Source organism: Lepidochelys kempii, chromosome 23 (genome assembly GCF_965140265.1).
Source record: "Lepidochelys kempii isolate rLepKem1 chromosome 23, rLepKem1.hap2, whole genome shotgun sequence".
Taxonomy (NCBI): domain Eukaryota; kingdom Metazoa; phylum Chordata; order Testudines; family Cheloniidae; genus Lepidochelys; species Lepidochelys kempii.
This window is the reverse complement of record NC_133278.1, coordinates 1,664,738-1,681,763: the sequence shown is the minus strand read 5'-3', so window position 1 is coordinate 1,681,763 and position 17,026 is coordinate 1,664,738. Positions and strand designations below refer to the sequence as shown.

The 17,026-nt window shown below is 57.6% G+C and overlaps 1 protein-coding gene and 1 long non-coding RNA gene across 2 annotated transcripts; one reads left to right on the top strand and one right to left on the bottom strand.

Annotated features, from left to right (window-relative positions):
• The first annotated feature begins 1,157 nt into the window (after nucleotides 1-1,157).
• LOC140902155 (uncharacterized) lies at nucleotides 1,158-9,951 on the top strand. The gene is made up of 3 exons (XR_012156018.1): nucleotides 1,158-1,267; nucleotides 8,122-8,263; nucleotides 8,997-9,951. It is a non-coding gene; the product is annotated as an uncharacterized lncRNA (long non-coding RNA).
• On the bottom strand, nucleotides 3,886-13,529 carry LOC140902152 (cytochrome P450 2G1-like). The gene is made up of 9 exons (XM_073321912.1): nucleotides 13,253-13,529; nucleotides 11,988-12,150; nucleotides 11,286-11,435; nucleotides 10,959-11,119; nucleotides 9,769-9,945; nucleotides 8,100-8,241; nucleotides 7,294-7,481; nucleotides 6,882-7,023; nucleotides 3,886-5,316 (listed from the first exon to the last, which is right to left on the bottom strand). Exons 1-9 carry the CDS (start codon nucleotides 13,430-13,432, stop codon nucleotides 5,012-5,014), a joined length of 1,608 nt encoding a protein of 535 aa, XP_073178013.1. The 5' UTR covers nucleotides 13,433-13,529; the 3' UTR covers nucleotides 3,886-5,011.
• Nucleotides 13,530-17,026: the final 3,497 nt, after the last annotated feature.

Genomic DNA, 17,026 nt, shown 5'->3' with positions numbered 1-17,026 from the left:
AGACAACCTTTCCCTGTTAGCTGTGCTGAGCACGGATCACTGGGGGATCACGGGTGTCCCTCTGTGAATCTAGAGGATACACACGGCGAGCTGCTGCTTCCGGTTCCAGGCCAGGCCCTACTCCACGTCCATCGCCCCCGAGGCTGACAGCCCGCAATACACGAGTTATTTGAAAAGGCACCATTTCAGAATGTTTTTTTTAATTGATTTCACAGAAGAGGATGAAACAGTAATGCCAAGCTCTTCCCCAGCACTTTCCAGCAGTAGATTTCAAAGCAGTTCAGAATGATTAGCCTCATTTTACAGGTGGGGAAACTGAGGCATGGAGCGGGGCAGTCATTTGCCCAAGGTTACCCAGCAGGCTGCTGCGAATTATACCTGATAGGACACGGACAAAACTGCTGCGAATTATACCTGATAGGACACACACAGTTTGAATCTAGGCTGAGGCACATGAACCAAGTCCACAACTGCCGAGTTCCCAAAAAACACTAAGTTTATTACTCTCGAGCGTGGTGCCCCCCTGCTAGCCAGGAGGGGACCCCGAATACAGATTATACAAAGGTTATATACCTTTTAGCAAAGCATGTTGCCCTCGTGCATCGGAAACCTTAGCCAATAAACAAACCCTTTTTTTATCTACCACCTCTCCCTGCTCGGTGCATTCCTCGTGCTAAACTAGTATGTTAATTACACTGCATGGTCCTAAAGCCATGCATCAGTAACTTCTAGTATCAGGATGGGAGGCCTCACATCAAAGGCCAGGAGACAGGGAGTTAGGGACAGAGAAAGAACAGATACCGGGAGTCAAGGCAGGCTGGAGACAAGGGCGGGGGGGGTTTTCACAGGAATGCAGTATCGTGGGAACACTCCTCCTGGTGCATGATCTGTTTGCTTTTAGACAATGGTGGGCCCCAAACCAAAATGGAGTACATGTGCTAACTTTTCCTGAACAAGGCCGGGGGCAGAGCCAGGTCTCCCGAATCCCAGCTCTCTAGCCACTCGGCAACCCTGTGAGCAAACTGTTCTGCCAGCAACGGCTGCCCGTCTTCCTGGCGTACGGTTCCACCCTCGCTCAGTCACTGGGGCCATCGGCAGCCGACGGGATCATGGCTGGATCATGGCTGAGCGTTGCACGGTCATTGGGTGAGCAGATTCTCTCCCCCGTGGTGGCTCAGGCTGGGGCGTGTCGAAGGATCAGCTGGCGTTTCGAGCCGAAGTGGGAAAGAGCCCAGCTGGGTGCTAAGCAAAATGGGCTGCATTGCAGGTAGGAGGGGTTGTAACTCCATTAACCTCTGTCTAATTTCTGTCTTTGGTAGGGTTGTTGGCTTAGTGGATGGGGGGAAGCAGATCAGCCTCTGGCGCCCGTGCCCGGGGACTCCGGCCAACTGAGAGGCCCCAGAGCCCTGGCGGGGCAGGGAAAGCCCCCATGCCCTGACCCTGCTCCCCAGCAGCAGCGCCGGGGGGGCGGGGCAGGCATGGCAGTGCAGGAAGCGGACCCCCGACTCTGTCCCAGGCAGAAGCTGGGGGCAGCAGGGGAAGCCCCCGCTGCAGCCCCAGGACTGGAGGTCCTCTCGCTACCTGCCACGGCTCCAGGGCTGGGGGAGCTCTCACTCCCCACTGTGGCCTGGGGCTGTGGCGGGGAGACAGAGCTTCTCCAGTCTTGGGGGGTGTGGAATGGGGGGGACCCTGGGTGGAACAGGGGCGGGACTCCAGGGAAGGGGCAGAAAGGGGTGGGGCCATGGGCGGGGTCACATGGGGAGGGGGCAGAATGGGGGCGGGACCACTGATGGAAAGGGCGGGGAGGGGCCTCCCACTTGCCAGGGCCCCAGGAAACCTTACTCCGCATCTGGGTGAAACAGGAGACGGGAGAGATCTTGGCTTTTGACATTCTCATGAGCAAACTAGGGAAACGCCGCCTGGATGAAGTTACTAGGAGGCGGGTGCCCATCTGATTCAAAGATCACTCGCAGCCAGAAATGATTGAGGCTTGGCTGTCAGACGGGGAGGGTGGATCTCGTCGAGCCCTCCCGGCGGTGGTCCTGGGGCTGGTGCCATTCCACCGTTCGTTAATGACTTGGAGACGGCAGGCCCGGGCTTGGTGTAGAATTTGCAGGTGGCACCCAGGCAGGTGGGGTTGCAGGCACTTTGGGGGCAGGATGAGAATTCAAAACGACCGCGACAAATGAGAGAATTGGTCTGAAATCAACCAGATGAAATTCAATACAGACAAGTATTGTGATGCGCTGGGCATCACAAAATGCGGAAGAGATGGCCAGCCCTCTGTGGAGATAGAGGCGGTTAGGGACTATTTAGAAAAGCTGGACGTGCACAAGTCCCTGGGGCCGGACGAGTTGCATCCGAGAGTGCTGAAGGAATTGGCGGCTGTGATTGCAGAGCCACTGGCCATTATCTTTGAAAACTCGTGGCGAACCGGGGAAGTCCCGGATGACTGGAAAAAGGCTAATGTAGTGCCAATCTTTAAAAAAGGGAAGAAGGAAGATCCTGGGAACTACAGGCCAGTCAGCCTCACCTCAGTCCCTGGAAAAATCATGGAGCAGGTCCTCAAAGAATCAATCCTGAAGCACTTGCATGAGAGGAAAGTGATCAGGAACAGCCAGCATGGATTCACCAAGGGAAGGTCATGCCTGACTAATCTAATCGCCTTTTATGATGAGATTACTGGTTCTGTGGATGAAGGGAAAGCAGTGGATGTATTGTTTCTTGACTTTAGCAAAGCTTTTGACACGGTCTCCCATAGTATTCTTGTCAGCAAGTTAAGGAAGTATGGGCTGGATGAATGGACTATAAGGTGGGTAGAAAGCTGGCTAAATTGTCGGGCTCAACGGGTAGTGATCAATGGCTCCATGTCTAGTTGGCAGCCGGTATCAAGTGGAGTGCCCCAAGGGTCGGTCCTGGGGCCGGTTTTATTCAATATCTTCATAAATGATCTGGAGGATGGTGTGGATTGCACTCTCAGCAAATTTGCGGATGATACTAAACTGGGAGGAGTGGTAGATACGCTGGAGGGGAGGGATAGGATACAGAAGGACCTAGACCAATTGGAAGATTGGGCCAAAAGGAATGTGATGAGGTTCAATAAGGATAAGTGCAGGGTCCTGCACTTAGGACGGAAGAACCCAATGCACAGCTACAGACTAGGGACCGAATGGCTAGGCAGCAGTTCTGCAGAAAAGGACCTAGGGGTGACAGTGGACGAGAAGCTGGATATGAGTCAGCAGTGTGCCCTTGTTGCCAAGAAGGCCAATGGCATTTTGGGATGTATAAGTAGGGGCATAGCGAGCAGATCGAGGGACGTGATCATTCCCCTCTATTCGACATTGGTGAGGCCTCATCTGGAGTACTGTGTCCAGTTTTGGGCCCCACACTTCAAGAAGGATGTGGATAAATTGGAGAGAGTCCAGCGAAGGGCAACAAAAATGATTAGGGGACTGGAACACATGAGTTATGAGGAGAGGCTGAGGGAGCTGGGATTGTTTAGCCTGCAGAAGAGAAGAATGAGGGGGGATTTGATAGCTGCTTTCAACTACCTGAAAGGGGGTTCCAAAGAGGATGGCTCTAGACTGTTCTCAATGGTAGCAGATGACAGAACGAGGAGTAATGGTCTCAAGTTGCAGTGGGGGAGGTTTAGATTGGATATTAGGAAAAACTTTTTCACTAAGAGGGTGGTGAAACACTGGAATGCGTTACCTAGGGAGGTGGTAGAATCTCCTTCCTTAGAGGTTTTTAAGGTCAGGCTTGACAAAGCCCTGGCTGGGATGATTTAACTGGGAATTGGTCCTGCTTTGAGCAGGGGGTTGGACTAGATGACCTTCTGGGGTCCCTTCCAACCCTGATATTCTATGATTCTATGATTCTAAGTGCAGAGTACCGCACGTAGGGAGGAAAAATTCCAGCCTGGGGGGGAACCAGCTGGGTGGCCGAACTGCTGGAAAGCCGCCGGGGGTTCGAATGAATCAGCCCACGACGCAATGCAGTTATGAAAATGGCCGATCTCATTGTGGGGTGTATTGACCGGCATGTCGGATGTCAGAGGCGGGAGGTCGCTGTCCCCCTGTGCTCGGCTCCGGTTGGAGCCCTGTGTCCAGGTCTGGGGGCTGCCCTTTAGGAGAGATGGGGACAAATTGGAGTCCAGAGGAGGGCAGGACAAAGGGGAAAAGGTTTAGAAAACCTGAGCTGGGAGGAAAGGTTGACAAAAGCGTCTGTTTCCTCTTGAGCAGAGCAGACTGCGCCCAGCGGGGACCTGAGCATGTGGTATAAAGAGGACGGTGACCAATGGCTCTCCGTGTCCACTGAGGACAGGACAAGTCAGGGGCTTCATCTGCAGCGAGGGAGATTTCAGTTCGATACGAGGACAAACTTTCGAACTCTCGGGGGAGTGACACTCCAGGACAGGCGTCCGAGGGAGGCTGTGGGATCCCTGTCACTGGAGGGTTTTAAGAACAGTTTGGGCAGACCCCTGTCAGGGCTGGTCTCGGGTTACTTGGTTCTACCTCAGCACAGGGGGCTGGACTCAGTGACCTCGGCCCCACATTTCTATGACTGTTCATCATGACGTGCACCCGTCCACCCCCCATATGCATCGAATCATAGAAGTGTAGGACTGGAAGGGACCCCGAGAGGCCATCTAGTCCAGTCCCCTGCACTCAAGGCAGGATGACGTAATAACTAGACCATGCATCTCTCTGTCCCCACACGCACACTCCTATCCATCTGTGGCTCTGTGTGAGAGCGAAGCAGCAAGAAATAGGCACAGAGCAGGAGCAAAAAGGCGAGGAGACAGCCAGGGGAAGCCCTAGGAGTGTGGCCCGGAGAAAAAGGGAGAGTTTTTGGGGCCGAGAGCTGTCTGCGAAGAGGAGTGGAGCTCTGAGCAAAGAAACCCCCTCCTGTTATTTGATTCCTTCTGTGGTTGGGGAGACGGGGCTTGATACATTTGCAAATAAACAGAGCATCGAAGAAACACCGGATTCCTCTCTTCCATTGCTCCTCCTCACGGGAATAGCGCCCCAGGCCCTGCATTTGGGCTGGCTGCTGGGGGTGTGTGATTCGGCGGAGCCCCCGCTGTCCCCTGCGGACGATCTTTGGGCCGCTCCTCCTTCGCCTGGCTCCCTCCGCTGCGCGGCACCACGCAGAGCTGGTAGCAGGGAGGTACGTGGGCAAAGCCGCTGGCTGGCGGCTTGAGCTCGATGTCCCGGGGGGGCACGGGGGACTTGAGGGTGAAGTTCTGCAGGATGGCCGTCAGGAAGATGAACAGCTCCATTCTGGCCAGCTCCTGGCCCAGGCAGATCCGCTTCCCTAGGGAGGAAAACAAGGGGTGAAATTAACCACGCCCCGCCCTGATTATCTTTATAATACCGTAAATCGCTACCACCCCTCCCTCCCACGTTGTGGGCTGGGAGAGGAGCATGGTAGGGAAGAGGCTCAGAGCTAGCAGGGTAAGCTAAGGGAGAGGCAGGCTGGGCTAGTGGGCAGGGAGCTTTCAGGAGCACGGGTTTTTCTTCCTGGCTTTGCTGCATGGCCTCAGACAAAAAATAAGATATGTTTGTAACTTCGGGCTGGTCTGCGCTATAAGACTGACCTAGCTCCGGCGCTCAGGGGTGTGAAAAATCCACCCCCCTGAGTGACACAGCTAAGCCGGCCCACGGCCCTGCTTCAAACAGCACTAGGTCGAGGGACAAATTCTTCCGTCAGCAGCTCCCACCTGCCGGGGAGGCGGATTTCCTGTGCCGGTGGGAGAACTGTGTAGATGAGCCCCAGGATAAAACCACAGGAAAGACACGGCAGCTCCTTAAAGCCCCTAGGTAACCTGAGAGACCGTAGCTGCCAATCCAAGCTGCTGCCTGCTCACGCCTCTTTTAACCCAAGTTAGACTTTGAACTCTGTGGGGCAGGGATCGTCTCTCACTCTGTGATTGGGCAGAGCCTGGCAGCGCCCGGCCCGACGGGGCCCCAGTCTCGGCCGGGGTCTGGGCAGCGCCCGGCCCGACAGGGCCCTGATCTCGGTCGGGGTCTGGGCAGCGCCCGGCCCGACAGGGCCCTGATCTCGGTCGGGGTCTGGGCAGCGCCTGGCCCGACGGGGCCCTGATCTCGGCTGGGGTCTGGGCAGTGCCCGGCCCGACGGGGCCCTGATCTCGGCTGGGGTCTGGGCAGCGCCTGGCGTGACAGGGCCCCGATCTTGGCTGGGTCTGGGCAGCACTCGGCCCGACGGGGCCCCGATCTCGGCCGGGGTCTGGGCAGCGCCTGGCCCGACGGGGCCCTGATCTCGGCTGGGGTCTGGGCAGTGCCCGGCCCGACGGGGCCCTGATCTCGGCTGGGGTCTGGGCAGCGCCTGGCGTGACAGGGCCCCGATCTTGGCTGGGTCTGGGCAGCACTCGGCCCGACGGGGGCCTGATCTCGGTCGGAGTCTGGGCAGCGCCTGATGTGACAAGGATCCCATTTTCTTACTGCCATGGAAGCTGAATACGAACCTTCCTGCATCAGCTAACCTGTAACTGAAATGGGCTAGATCAGTGGTTCTCAAACTTTTGTACTGGTGACCCCTTTCACATTGCAAGCCTCTGTGCAACCCCCCCCCCCTTTTAAATTAAAAACTTTTTTACATATTTAACACCATTATAAATGCTGGAGGCAAAGCAGGGTTTGGGGTGGAGGCTGGCAGCTCGCGACCCCCCATGCAATAACCTTGCCACCCTCTGAGGGGTCCCGACCCCCAGTTTGAGAACCCCTGAGTTAGAAGGAATGTCTCTGTCGGGCATGTCATCCTATCTCTACCCACTAGGGGCGCCTTCCCCGTGTCTCAGAAGCCACCTCTGGGGGGCAGCCGGGCTCCTGTGATGTCCCCTCACCCTCCCAACTCCGTACCTGTGGAGAATGGCATGAAGGCCTCGTTCGCCTTGAAGTGACCCTGCTCGTCCAGGAAGCGCCCGGGGTCGAATCTCTCGGGGTCCCTGAAGCGACTGGGGTCCCGCAGCACAGAGCTCAGCACCGGGAACACCTCCGTGCCCTGGGCAGCAGAGAGGCGGAGAGACAATGGGCAGAGTGCAGGGATGGGAACTCAGGAGTCCTGGGTTCTATTCCTGGAGCGGCCCCTGACTCAGTCTCCCTCTCTGCAAAATGGGTCTAACGATCCCACTCTTGCTTTGGCGACAATTTCGCTTGGTTACCCTGGATTGCCGTTGGTGTAACGCTGGCTCCCGTGCAGTTACTGCGGGTTGACATTCGGGGAGGAGGGGGGAAAGGAATCTGTCCCCGTACGGACACTGTGAGCTGTTACCTTGGGAATGGCGTATCCCCTGAAGTGGGTGTCCCGGGTCAGGGCGTGCGGGAGGTTCATGGGAATAACATCGCTGAACCTCTGAATCTCATGGATCACGGCATCGGCGTAGGGCATCCGGCTCCGGTCCGCCACGGCCGGCACGCGGCTGCGCCCTACCACCTGGTCGATCTCCTGGGTCATCTTCTCTAGAGAGAGGTGAGCAGGACACAGAACACGGCAGGGCTGGAGACATCAGGACGCCCCATCGTGGGCCGGGGAATGGAAGGGCTCTTTTTTGTTCTTGGCCGGTCTGAGAGCCTACTTTGCAGCATGGCTGGGGGCCTGCGGGGTGGTCTCTAGGGTTGGCCCATTGGCCAGGCAGCTTCAGTCCAGTGTGTCCCTCCGGGGGTTCCCTGGTGTCAGCCAGCCAGTGACACCCATTGGGTCCCTCACCGCGGAGAAGAGTGAGAACTCTGCTGGGGTGACTACACGGGGGATTCTCTACTCAGGCTGCTGGACGCAGACAGACCCTGCGGTTCTTTCTGCCTCTCTAGCTCCCTACCAAGGTATGACTCCGAGGGACCCTTGAGAAGGGTGGCAGATGCTAACATACGGGTAAGGGGTGCTAGGAACGGGGCTGAGAACCATCAAATTCATTGCACGTCTGAATACTCCAGATGGGGGCCAAAAGTTACTACCCATTCAGTCTGGATCCTCAGCTCCGCCAGAGTCAAGGGAGCGAGGCCCGTTGACGCTACCTGGGGATCTGGCCCATTTATTCCAAGCTTGTAACCTAATTACCAGCTTCCTGCCGACTCAGTTACCTTCTACCTCCGGGTGTTTCAGCAGGATCAGGAGTCCGTAGCGCAGGGTGGAGCTGACGGTCTCGGTCCCAACGAAGAACAGGTTGAACGCGGTCATCACCAAGTTTCGGAGGTGGAATTCCGTGGCGGGGTTGAGAATTTCCTTGGAAAGCACAGGCGGACATGTGAGTTATCACGGGGACAGGGACAGATCCTCATCTGGGGCAAGTCAGCATAGCCCCATGGAGTTCAATGGCCTTTGGATCTGTCCCCAACCCGGCAGGCCGCTGCCCCTTTGAAACAGTCATTTGACAGCCCATCTGGAGCGGACGGGGTGAGAGACTGAGCTGATGCCCCCAGCCCCTCGGATGCCACAAGGTGCCAGGTTGCCATGATGTTGTCAGGTTGCCATGGTGTTGCCAGGTTACCATGGAGGCACCAGGCTACCATGGAGGCCGTAAGGGACCAAGGAGAGTCTAGGTTACTATGGAGGCCCTGTTGGAGAGCTGAAATGTATGGGTTATGTTGGAACGATAATGGTCAGACCTAAGCCTGTGGGAAGTCCCCATGTGTCTTAAGGTTTGGTGAGGATTTCCACAGGGACTTGTCTACGGGCTCGGAGGGGAAATCAGTGTCTGTTAAAACCACAGGAGGAACCCGAGGTAAAGCTGGGTGAGTTGCTTGGTAAATAACTGATGCTGGTGTGTTTATGAGATCCGTCCCCCCACCCCCCCGCCCCCGAGGCCCGTGGCCAGAAGAAGAAGTTGAGATAAACAAGAAAGTGCCATGAAGGACAAGAACAGGAAAGTAGAGAAGGGAAAAATAACCCTGCACCAAGCAGCCCTCCGTTCCGCGGTCGCTCTCTCTGGGTGGGGTAGGCGTGATGACAATTAACCAACGAAACGGTTAATCTCGTAGATGGGTGTGATGTATGCAGTGAGGGTGTCGCCGGGTTCGATGCTGATTGGAAGCTATATAATGCATCATGGCGACCGGGAGAAGGGTCATGAATACGTCAGGCAGCTGTGTACGTAGGTGCTGAAGTATAAAGGGGTATTTGGAGCATCGGAGGAACAATCCATCCCGACCCTGCCTACGCCCCAGGAGAAGGTAACGGATCATTATATTTATTGGTTTATTTTGCCTGTTTTCTGCTTTAATAGTAGTTGTTAACCACAATAAATGGTTTTGGTTCAAATCAAGGTTTGCATCCCTAAATCCGGGTGTCCGAGCCCGAGCGGGTTACAGTACCCACGTCAGCTCTACCAGACCATGGAGGCTCCAGGTTTCCCTGGAGGTACTAAGAGACAGTGGAGGTATCCTGGATGGACTCAGATATTTACTAATTCATTAGTCACTTGTGTTACCACAGCACGAGCCAGCCCCAGTTGTGGGTCAGGCTAAAACACGCTGCCCCAAAGAGCTTCAGAGCTCGGTATAAGGCAAGAGAGCACACAAGGGAATCAAGGGAACACAAGGGATCACTGGGCCATGTGGGCCAGCCTGATAGGCCATGGTTCCAGCACACAAGCCGCCGAATGGTGGTCAGGTGTTTTGTGGGCATCAGGACAAAGGGGAGTTTAAAAACTTGCTTTGATTCCCTGAAGTACATGGCGATGCCTGAACCATACGTGTGAAACAAAGGACACTGGGGCCTCGTCTGTCCGTCTCAGCTTCTCTCTTTCCAGACCTTTTCCATCTGGAGGAGGAAGCAGTCGATGAAATCCCGCGGGTTATCACGGTCCAGAGATGCCTGGTTGGCTTTGATCCTCTCCAGGATGAAGCTGTTGATGTCCTCCAGGTCTCGGAAGATCTGTTTGTGGGCTCCCGGAAGGAAGTGCATGAACCAGGAAAACATCTCGTAGAGCTGCAGGGTGAGGTATGGAAAACCGTGTTGAAATGCTCTGGGGTTTCCCCGTCCTGCTGGGAGGCCTGTGGCCCTACAGGGACGTGTCTGGTCACAGGCAGCCGGGCGCAGGCAGGGGGGAGCTGTGCCTCGGTGCTGGAAGAGCCGCCTGTTTTGTCTCTCTGTGTGTCCAGGTTCTTGTGTGTTATCGTTCCGAAGCCTCCTCCACGGGGTTACATTGCAACCTTCCCCGCGAGAGCCTGATGGTTTTATCCCACCTCTCTGTTGGCATGTTGTGAGCATAATACATAGGGCAGAGAAAACCAGGGGGGCACATGTGTGACATTCCCTGCTCAGCTTTTCTCTCGAGCCCCAGCGTTTCAGAGGTTTCAAGGCCAGAAGATTACTCTCGAGTCTGATCTCCTTGTATATTTCCTGTTTCCTGCAGTTCTCCCAGGCTGCCTTTTCCCCCCCCACCGCCCCCGCCCCTGCTCGCTCCTCTCTGCCCCTCCCCGCTCCTCTCTGCCCCTCCCCCCCATCGCTCGCCCTTATTTAAAAGTGGTGGGGCCATGGCGCCCCGGCGCCCCTGCTTGCCGTCCCTTCTAACCCTATGACTCTATGAAAGAGGCTGGGGATACACTGCGGGTAGGACAAGAAGGAAAGGGCTTGATCGGTGACAAGGGACTTTTCGGTTAGAGATTAGGAAAAGCTTTCCAGCTCTCAGGGGAGTTAAGAACAGGTGACGTAAGGGGTTGTGGAATCCCCGACCCTGGAGGGTTTTAACAACGAGTTGGAGAGACACCCGTCGGGGTCAACCTAGGTTGATTTGGTGCTGCCCGAACGCAGGGGCCTGGACTTGGTGACCTCTTGAGGTCCCTTGCAGCCCCACATCTATGAGTCTGTGGGGCTGATTCTCAGGTGTCTCTGTCCCACTCCTGCAGGATAAAGGGGGCAGGGGTGGCCCCCTGGGGATCCTCCTCCAGGGGGGTGTCTGGGAGCTCTGGGTCCTATCCCTGGCTCCCTGGGCTGCTCACCTGTCCCCAGGTGGAGCTCAGCCGCACGAAGACCTGGTTGGTCTTGGCCAGCAAGTCGAGGAAGCTCTCGTCCGCATAATCGCAGTGCTGGCCGAAGACGATGGAGCAGATGACGCTGGCGGCCGAGCGGCTCAGGAGGAACGTGGGGTCGAAGGGCGAACCTGGAAGGAGAAGAGGGGATGGGACATTCCCCCGGTCCTGCGGCTTTGGTACCAGAATGTCTGACAGCTTCTAGCAGGGAGGGGCGCAGGGCATGAACGGGGAACCCCCGCAGCTGCTCCCCAGACCCTGACCCGACCATGCAGAGGAACCCAGAAATAGACGAACCCTTGGTTTTCCTGAACTCCTCCACCAGGCGCTGGGCCTCCTCCTGGATCCGCTCCTCGGCGCTCCGCTTCCCCGTGCCGAAGTCCTGCAGCGCGGCGAGGGAGAACCGGTGCAGCTGCCGCCACCGCTCCCCGTTGGAGAAGAGCAGCCCTGGGGGTCGGAGGGTTGTGCAAAGCGTCCCGCCAAGGGCACAGGCCGGGGAACCGGGAGCGGGGACTGGCCCGTCGGGAGGGGCGTGGGCAGGGGCGTGCTGGCTGTCCAGAGCGCTGGTGAGAACACCACGCGTTGCTGGCACGCCAGGGTGCTCTGTGCACATGAGCAACAGGCGTTCAGTGACCTCACAGCCCCCCCGGTGAGTCTGTAGCTGGGGGAAAGGAGACCCAGGTGGACTTGCCCCAGCTGGCTCACTGAGTCAGTGGCGGAACCAGGGACAGAACCCAGGAGTCCTGGCTCCCGGAGGCTCTAACCACCAGACCCCACTCTGCTCCCAGAGGTGGGAATGGAACCCAGGAGTCCTGGCTCCCAGCCCCTACCTGCTCTAACCACTAGATCCCACTCCCTTCCCAGAGCTGGGACTGGAACCCAGCCCCCACCTGCTGTAACCCCAGACTCCTCTCCCTTCCCAGGGCTGGGGATAGAACCCAGGAGTCCTGGCTCCCAGCCATCAGACCACATGCCTCATATGTGGCCTGCAGAACTCACCAAACCCCTGGACAATCTCTTCGAAGGCCGCAAGCTTCCCTCTCCCGCTGAACTCGTCGGCTTGATCCTCCAGGGCCTCCTTCACAGCCTCGTACCCCCACAGGACCACAACCCGCCGGGGGCCCAGATGAACCGTGAAGACCGGGCCATACTTGTCCCTGAGCTGCGGTAGAAATCAGGGCGGGGACAGAACTGAGAGCAGAATCCGTCCCCATGCGCTAGTCTGTTGCAGGGGTGTGATTTGCTAGGGGATGGGGGTGGAGGCAGTTGCCCCCCTCCCTCCTCCCCAGACCTTTCTTTGCACGCATGCCCAGCTTTTCATAGGCCTGCGCGTGCCGTGTTTTGCCCTCTTCCCCCGCCAGACTTTGCAGGCTACAATCTGATCCCATGACAAGTTCTACAGGCCGACACAAATTCCCGCCCCCCGCATTTTTCTGAAGTGACACCCCTGGTTTGCAGTCGCTGAGCGGATCAATCGGCTTTCTCACTGGCACCCTGTTCGTGCGGCCGCCGCCCAGCTGGGCTGGGGAACCGTGCAAAAATCCTTTCACGGTTATTTATGTACAGAAGCAACCGCCCCGTGTCCTCCCCCGCGCCCGCTCACCCCACCCAACCCCTAAAGCTCTCCTTGCCCCAAATATCCACCCCAGCCTGTGCACAGCACGCAAAGCTGGCGAGACGTCAGGGTGCCTAAGGCCTGGAAGGGGGACGGTGGCAGAGAATCCCGATTCCTTTCTCTCCCCTGTAGCTCCGTTCCTCTGGGCAATCAGCAGCTCTGGCTCTTCCGGCGCGAACTATAGCGGGGTGCTCGCACGGCGAGGCCGACTAGACTGCTCACGGCGCTCGGCTGCACCACCGCTTTCCTTAGCAATCGTTAATGGGCTGATTCTGAGGCGGGCTTGTCGCACCTTCCAGCCCATGCCCAGAAGCACCGCTGAGATGCGGGGCCCTCCGGGGCAGAATGCATCGGTGCCCGGTGTTCCGCGCGATCTGGACGTACAGCGCCTAGCGCACCGGGGTCCTGAGCTTTGTTTGGGGTTCCCGGGCCTACGTAATAAGGGGGGAAATACACCCAGATGCCGTGCCGCCCCGCAGCGCCAGGGAGAGAGCGTGAGCCGGGGATACTGCTGCAAACACTTCTCCTCGTGCGGGAATGGTTCCCGGTGGCGGGGGAGGATGCCAGGGTTTCTTTCATAGCTGCAGTAGCAGGCTCCTAACCTCCCCCTGGGAAGAGCAAACGCGGGACGCAGGCGGACATGACCTACCTTCCTGAGCGAATTCACCATCCCCTCAGCTTTCAGCTGCAGCACGTTGCCCAGGAAAGGCAGGGGAGCGGGGCCGGGGGGCAAGTGGCTTCTTCGGGAGCTCGGCCTGCGCACGAGGAGGTAGATCAGGCCTGAAATACAGACCAGCAGCAGAAGAGTCGTTGCATCTCCGCACCCCATCGGGTCCTGTGGAGGCGTCTCTCGGACGTCAGCCGGGAGAGGGTCTGCGGGAACTCCGACAAAACAATCCCGCTCTGGCCGAAAGCTCTATGGGGATCCCAGGCTTTATGCTGGCTGGTTTCAGGCCGGCTGGGCTGTATTTCCCCGGGGGGGTTGTAACCTGCGCTGGGTGGATACGGTTCTTATCTGGGGCTGCCGGCGTTGTTTAAACATGGGCGCAGCCGAGAGCAGGTTTGGATCAGACCAAAGCGACGGCTGGTGCTTCGAGCACTCAGGCACTGGGCAATCCAGCCAGAATATGGCTTTGGGTCGCCCAGTCCACCTGTAAGGGGGCTGAGAGGAAGGCCTTGTGGTAAAAGCCCCGAGCTGAGACTCGGGGGATCTCGCTTCAATTCTTCTGTGCCACAGAGTCCCTGTGAGACCTTGGGCAAGCACCTGCCTCTCTGTGCCTCAGTTTCCCCATTTGTGGAGAGACTATAATTCCCTTCCCTTTCTCTGTTTAGACTGTGAGTTCTCTGGAAGCAGGGACTGTCTCATGCTCTTTGTCTGGGCAGCGCCCGGCCCAGCGAGGACCCTGATCTCAGTCAGGGTCTGGGCAGCGCTCGGCCCAGCGGGGACCCCGATCTCATTCAGGGTCTGGGCAGCACCCGGCGCAGCGGGGACCCTGATCTCAGTCACGGTCTGGGCAGCGCCCGGCCCAGCGGGGACCCTGATCTCAGTCAGGGTCTGGGCAGCACCCGGCGCAGCGGGGACCCTGATCTCAGTCACGGTCTGGGCAGCGCCCAGCCCAGCGGGGACCCTGATCTCAGTCAGGGTCTCGGCTGCGCCCAGCACGACAGGGCCCTGGTCTCGGTCAGGGTCTGGGCAGTGCCCGGCACGACGGGGCCCTGATCTTGGTCGGGGTCTGGGCAGCGCCCGGCCCGACGGGGCCCCGATCTCGGTCAGGGCCTCAAGATGCAGCCGTAATACCTGTAATACTAAGCGTATGAAGCCAGGCATGCTCGTCTCCAGCTGTGCGTTACACCACGTGCCTGACATCTGTCTGCTGCGGTTCTTTTTGTCTCTGCTTCTCCCGCGGGGGAGCACCCTGTGTGCAGGGGGGGGGGCTCTCCATTGTACACACAAGCTCAGGGGATTGCATCCATTTCATTCTGACTCGTGAGACCCTTCTGCCAGGCAGAGCCGGGAGCCAAGGCCAGGGTCAGGCCCTAGGGTTTGCTCTTAACAAGAGCAAACAGGACCAGCTCGAGCCCCCTCCCAGTAGCCTGGGAAAACCTCCTGCCCCCCCTAGGCTGTTCTAGGAGGCAGGACTCCCCCTCTCACGAGCACGGCATCTGTGCAGCAAAGAAAGGGGAAAGGAAGGACTTTCCCTTTAACACGCCACCCCCGCCCTCTCCCCGGCACCCCAGTCAGTCGGTTAGTGAAGACCCAGAGTTCAGAGGTGCGTTCACGGGGGATCGATCAATGCAACTGGCTTCCCCCCACTGCTGGCCACCATCGGTCACCACGAGCCACCGCTGCTCGTGGGACCACCCGTCCCGCTGTCCTGCCGCTTAACCCAGCTCTTGGGGATTCAGCGGGTGGGCGGGACTGTGCAGCCAGGGCAATCTCTGGGGTGTCCCCCGTCCAAGGACTAAGGCTTTGCCCCCAGGCCCGTCCACCGCTCTAGGACCCCCAGCCAGAAAGAGGGACTCTCCATGAAGACTCATCAGCTCTGTCCTGCACTGCTGGCGAGGAGCGGGTCCAATGGTGCCTAGGGCTTTTTACGCCTAGCTTGCACCCCCAGGTAGAAGCACCCCACCCCCACCCCTTTGGCATTCCAGCCCCCCACGTAGCAAGTGAGGTGCATTGCAGGATGACCCCCCTGCTGCAAGCAGGGCCTGCTGCATTCAGCCCTGGTGCCCCTTCCTCCTACAATGGGGGTCACCATTCATTTCCCCCGGTCTTTAAACCTCCGCGATTTGTCACCCCGAACCGGCCAGGCTGGATCCTTTGGGCCAAAGCCGCGCCTGGTGCTGTGCATGTCTGTGCCAGGCAGTGCTGGTACAATCTCCTAAGAATCTGTTTACAGTCACTGGAGAGATCTGGGGGGGGGGTTGTGCACCCAGCCGGCTTCCTTGGCTCGCTGGAATGCATTGCCCTTCTGCCAAACCCTGCTCTGATGCCCAGCCTTTGGTTATGCCCAGGAATCCAGCAAGGCCTACATGAGAGCAGGACAGATCCGGAGCGAACACGTCACTCGGGATGGGGTGAAGTGGGCGGTGGACAGGCCGAAGCGGGGTTGGTGGGTTACGGAGTGCGGCAGAGAACCATCAATCCAGGGTGTCAATTCTCTGGGGCCGAGCTCAGTTCTGAACCGACGCTCCTGGGCTCATCTCGTGAAGGTGTCGGGCAGGTTTCCTGGGAGGACGAGGCCTGAGAGGTCAGATCTGGGGAGTTTCTGTCTGTTCTCGTTTTCCTGCGGGAGTTCATTCGGGCGTGCGGGGAGGGCGTCCTTTCCCCCGCAGGGGTGTGTTGGGGGCATGCCATGCAGTGGATGAGGTACCCCCCGGTTGTGATCTACACGTGTAAGACCCATGGCTCTTGAAAGGTGGGTTTTGGGGGCCATTGATTGTCATAGCAGTGGAGATACGTAACGCCGAATGGTTTTGCAGGTGATGCAACATGTTTTCAGGCAATTCTGCCTCCCTAACCGGATCTGATTCTTGGGGCATGCAGGAAAAGGCAGGGGGAAGAGGCAGTTGGTGGTACAGTATGTGTTAATTTCCCCTCTCTTGCATAATGACCGGTTTCAGAGTAACAGCCGTAACACTCTGTTACTCTGGGTGGGGGGAGAGAAAACCTTTTGTAGTGATAAACACCCATTTTTTCATGGTTTGTGTGTATAAAAACATCTTCTGTATTTTCCACAGGATGCATCCGATGAAGTGAGCTGTAGCTCACGAAAGCTTATGCTCAAATAAATTGGTTAGTCTCTAAAGTACCACAAGTCCTCCTTTTCTTTCCCCCCCTCTCTGTGCCTCAGTTTCCCCTCACACCCTTTGTATACAGGTCGGCTGTGGGCTCTTCAGGGAGGGGCAGTCTCTCACTCCCTGACTGTCCTGTGCCCAGACACTGCCGTACTACTAACAAGTAACAACTATCGACGAGTGCAGCCCTGTTCAGACTGAACGCGACGGTTACCCCAGCGGCAAGTGGACAGTTACTGGCGACTAGTGAAAACCTTTTCAAGCCTTGGGCTGCGTTCTGTAGATGGGTGCATTTTCACAACTCGCTAGTCTCCCTTTAATGGGGCCTGGTGTTGTGTAACTTAGGGACCAGAGCCGTGGGATTTAGCGAACGGACCACGCACTGCTAGGAATGAAATCCGAAAGAGCAGAGCGTTGTGAAGAACGGACGGGCTACAAACCTTTCATCCCGCCCGGATGCTTACGAGCTACAAACATATGAGCAGCAAACCTGTGCCAGCACCCAGCTGATTTCATCACAAATCGAGGAGCTAAACTGATAACGAATTGTGGGGCCAGACCCCCGGCTGGTGTGAATGGGCTATGGTTCCACTGGACGCAATGGGGCCAGACCCCCAGCTGGCGT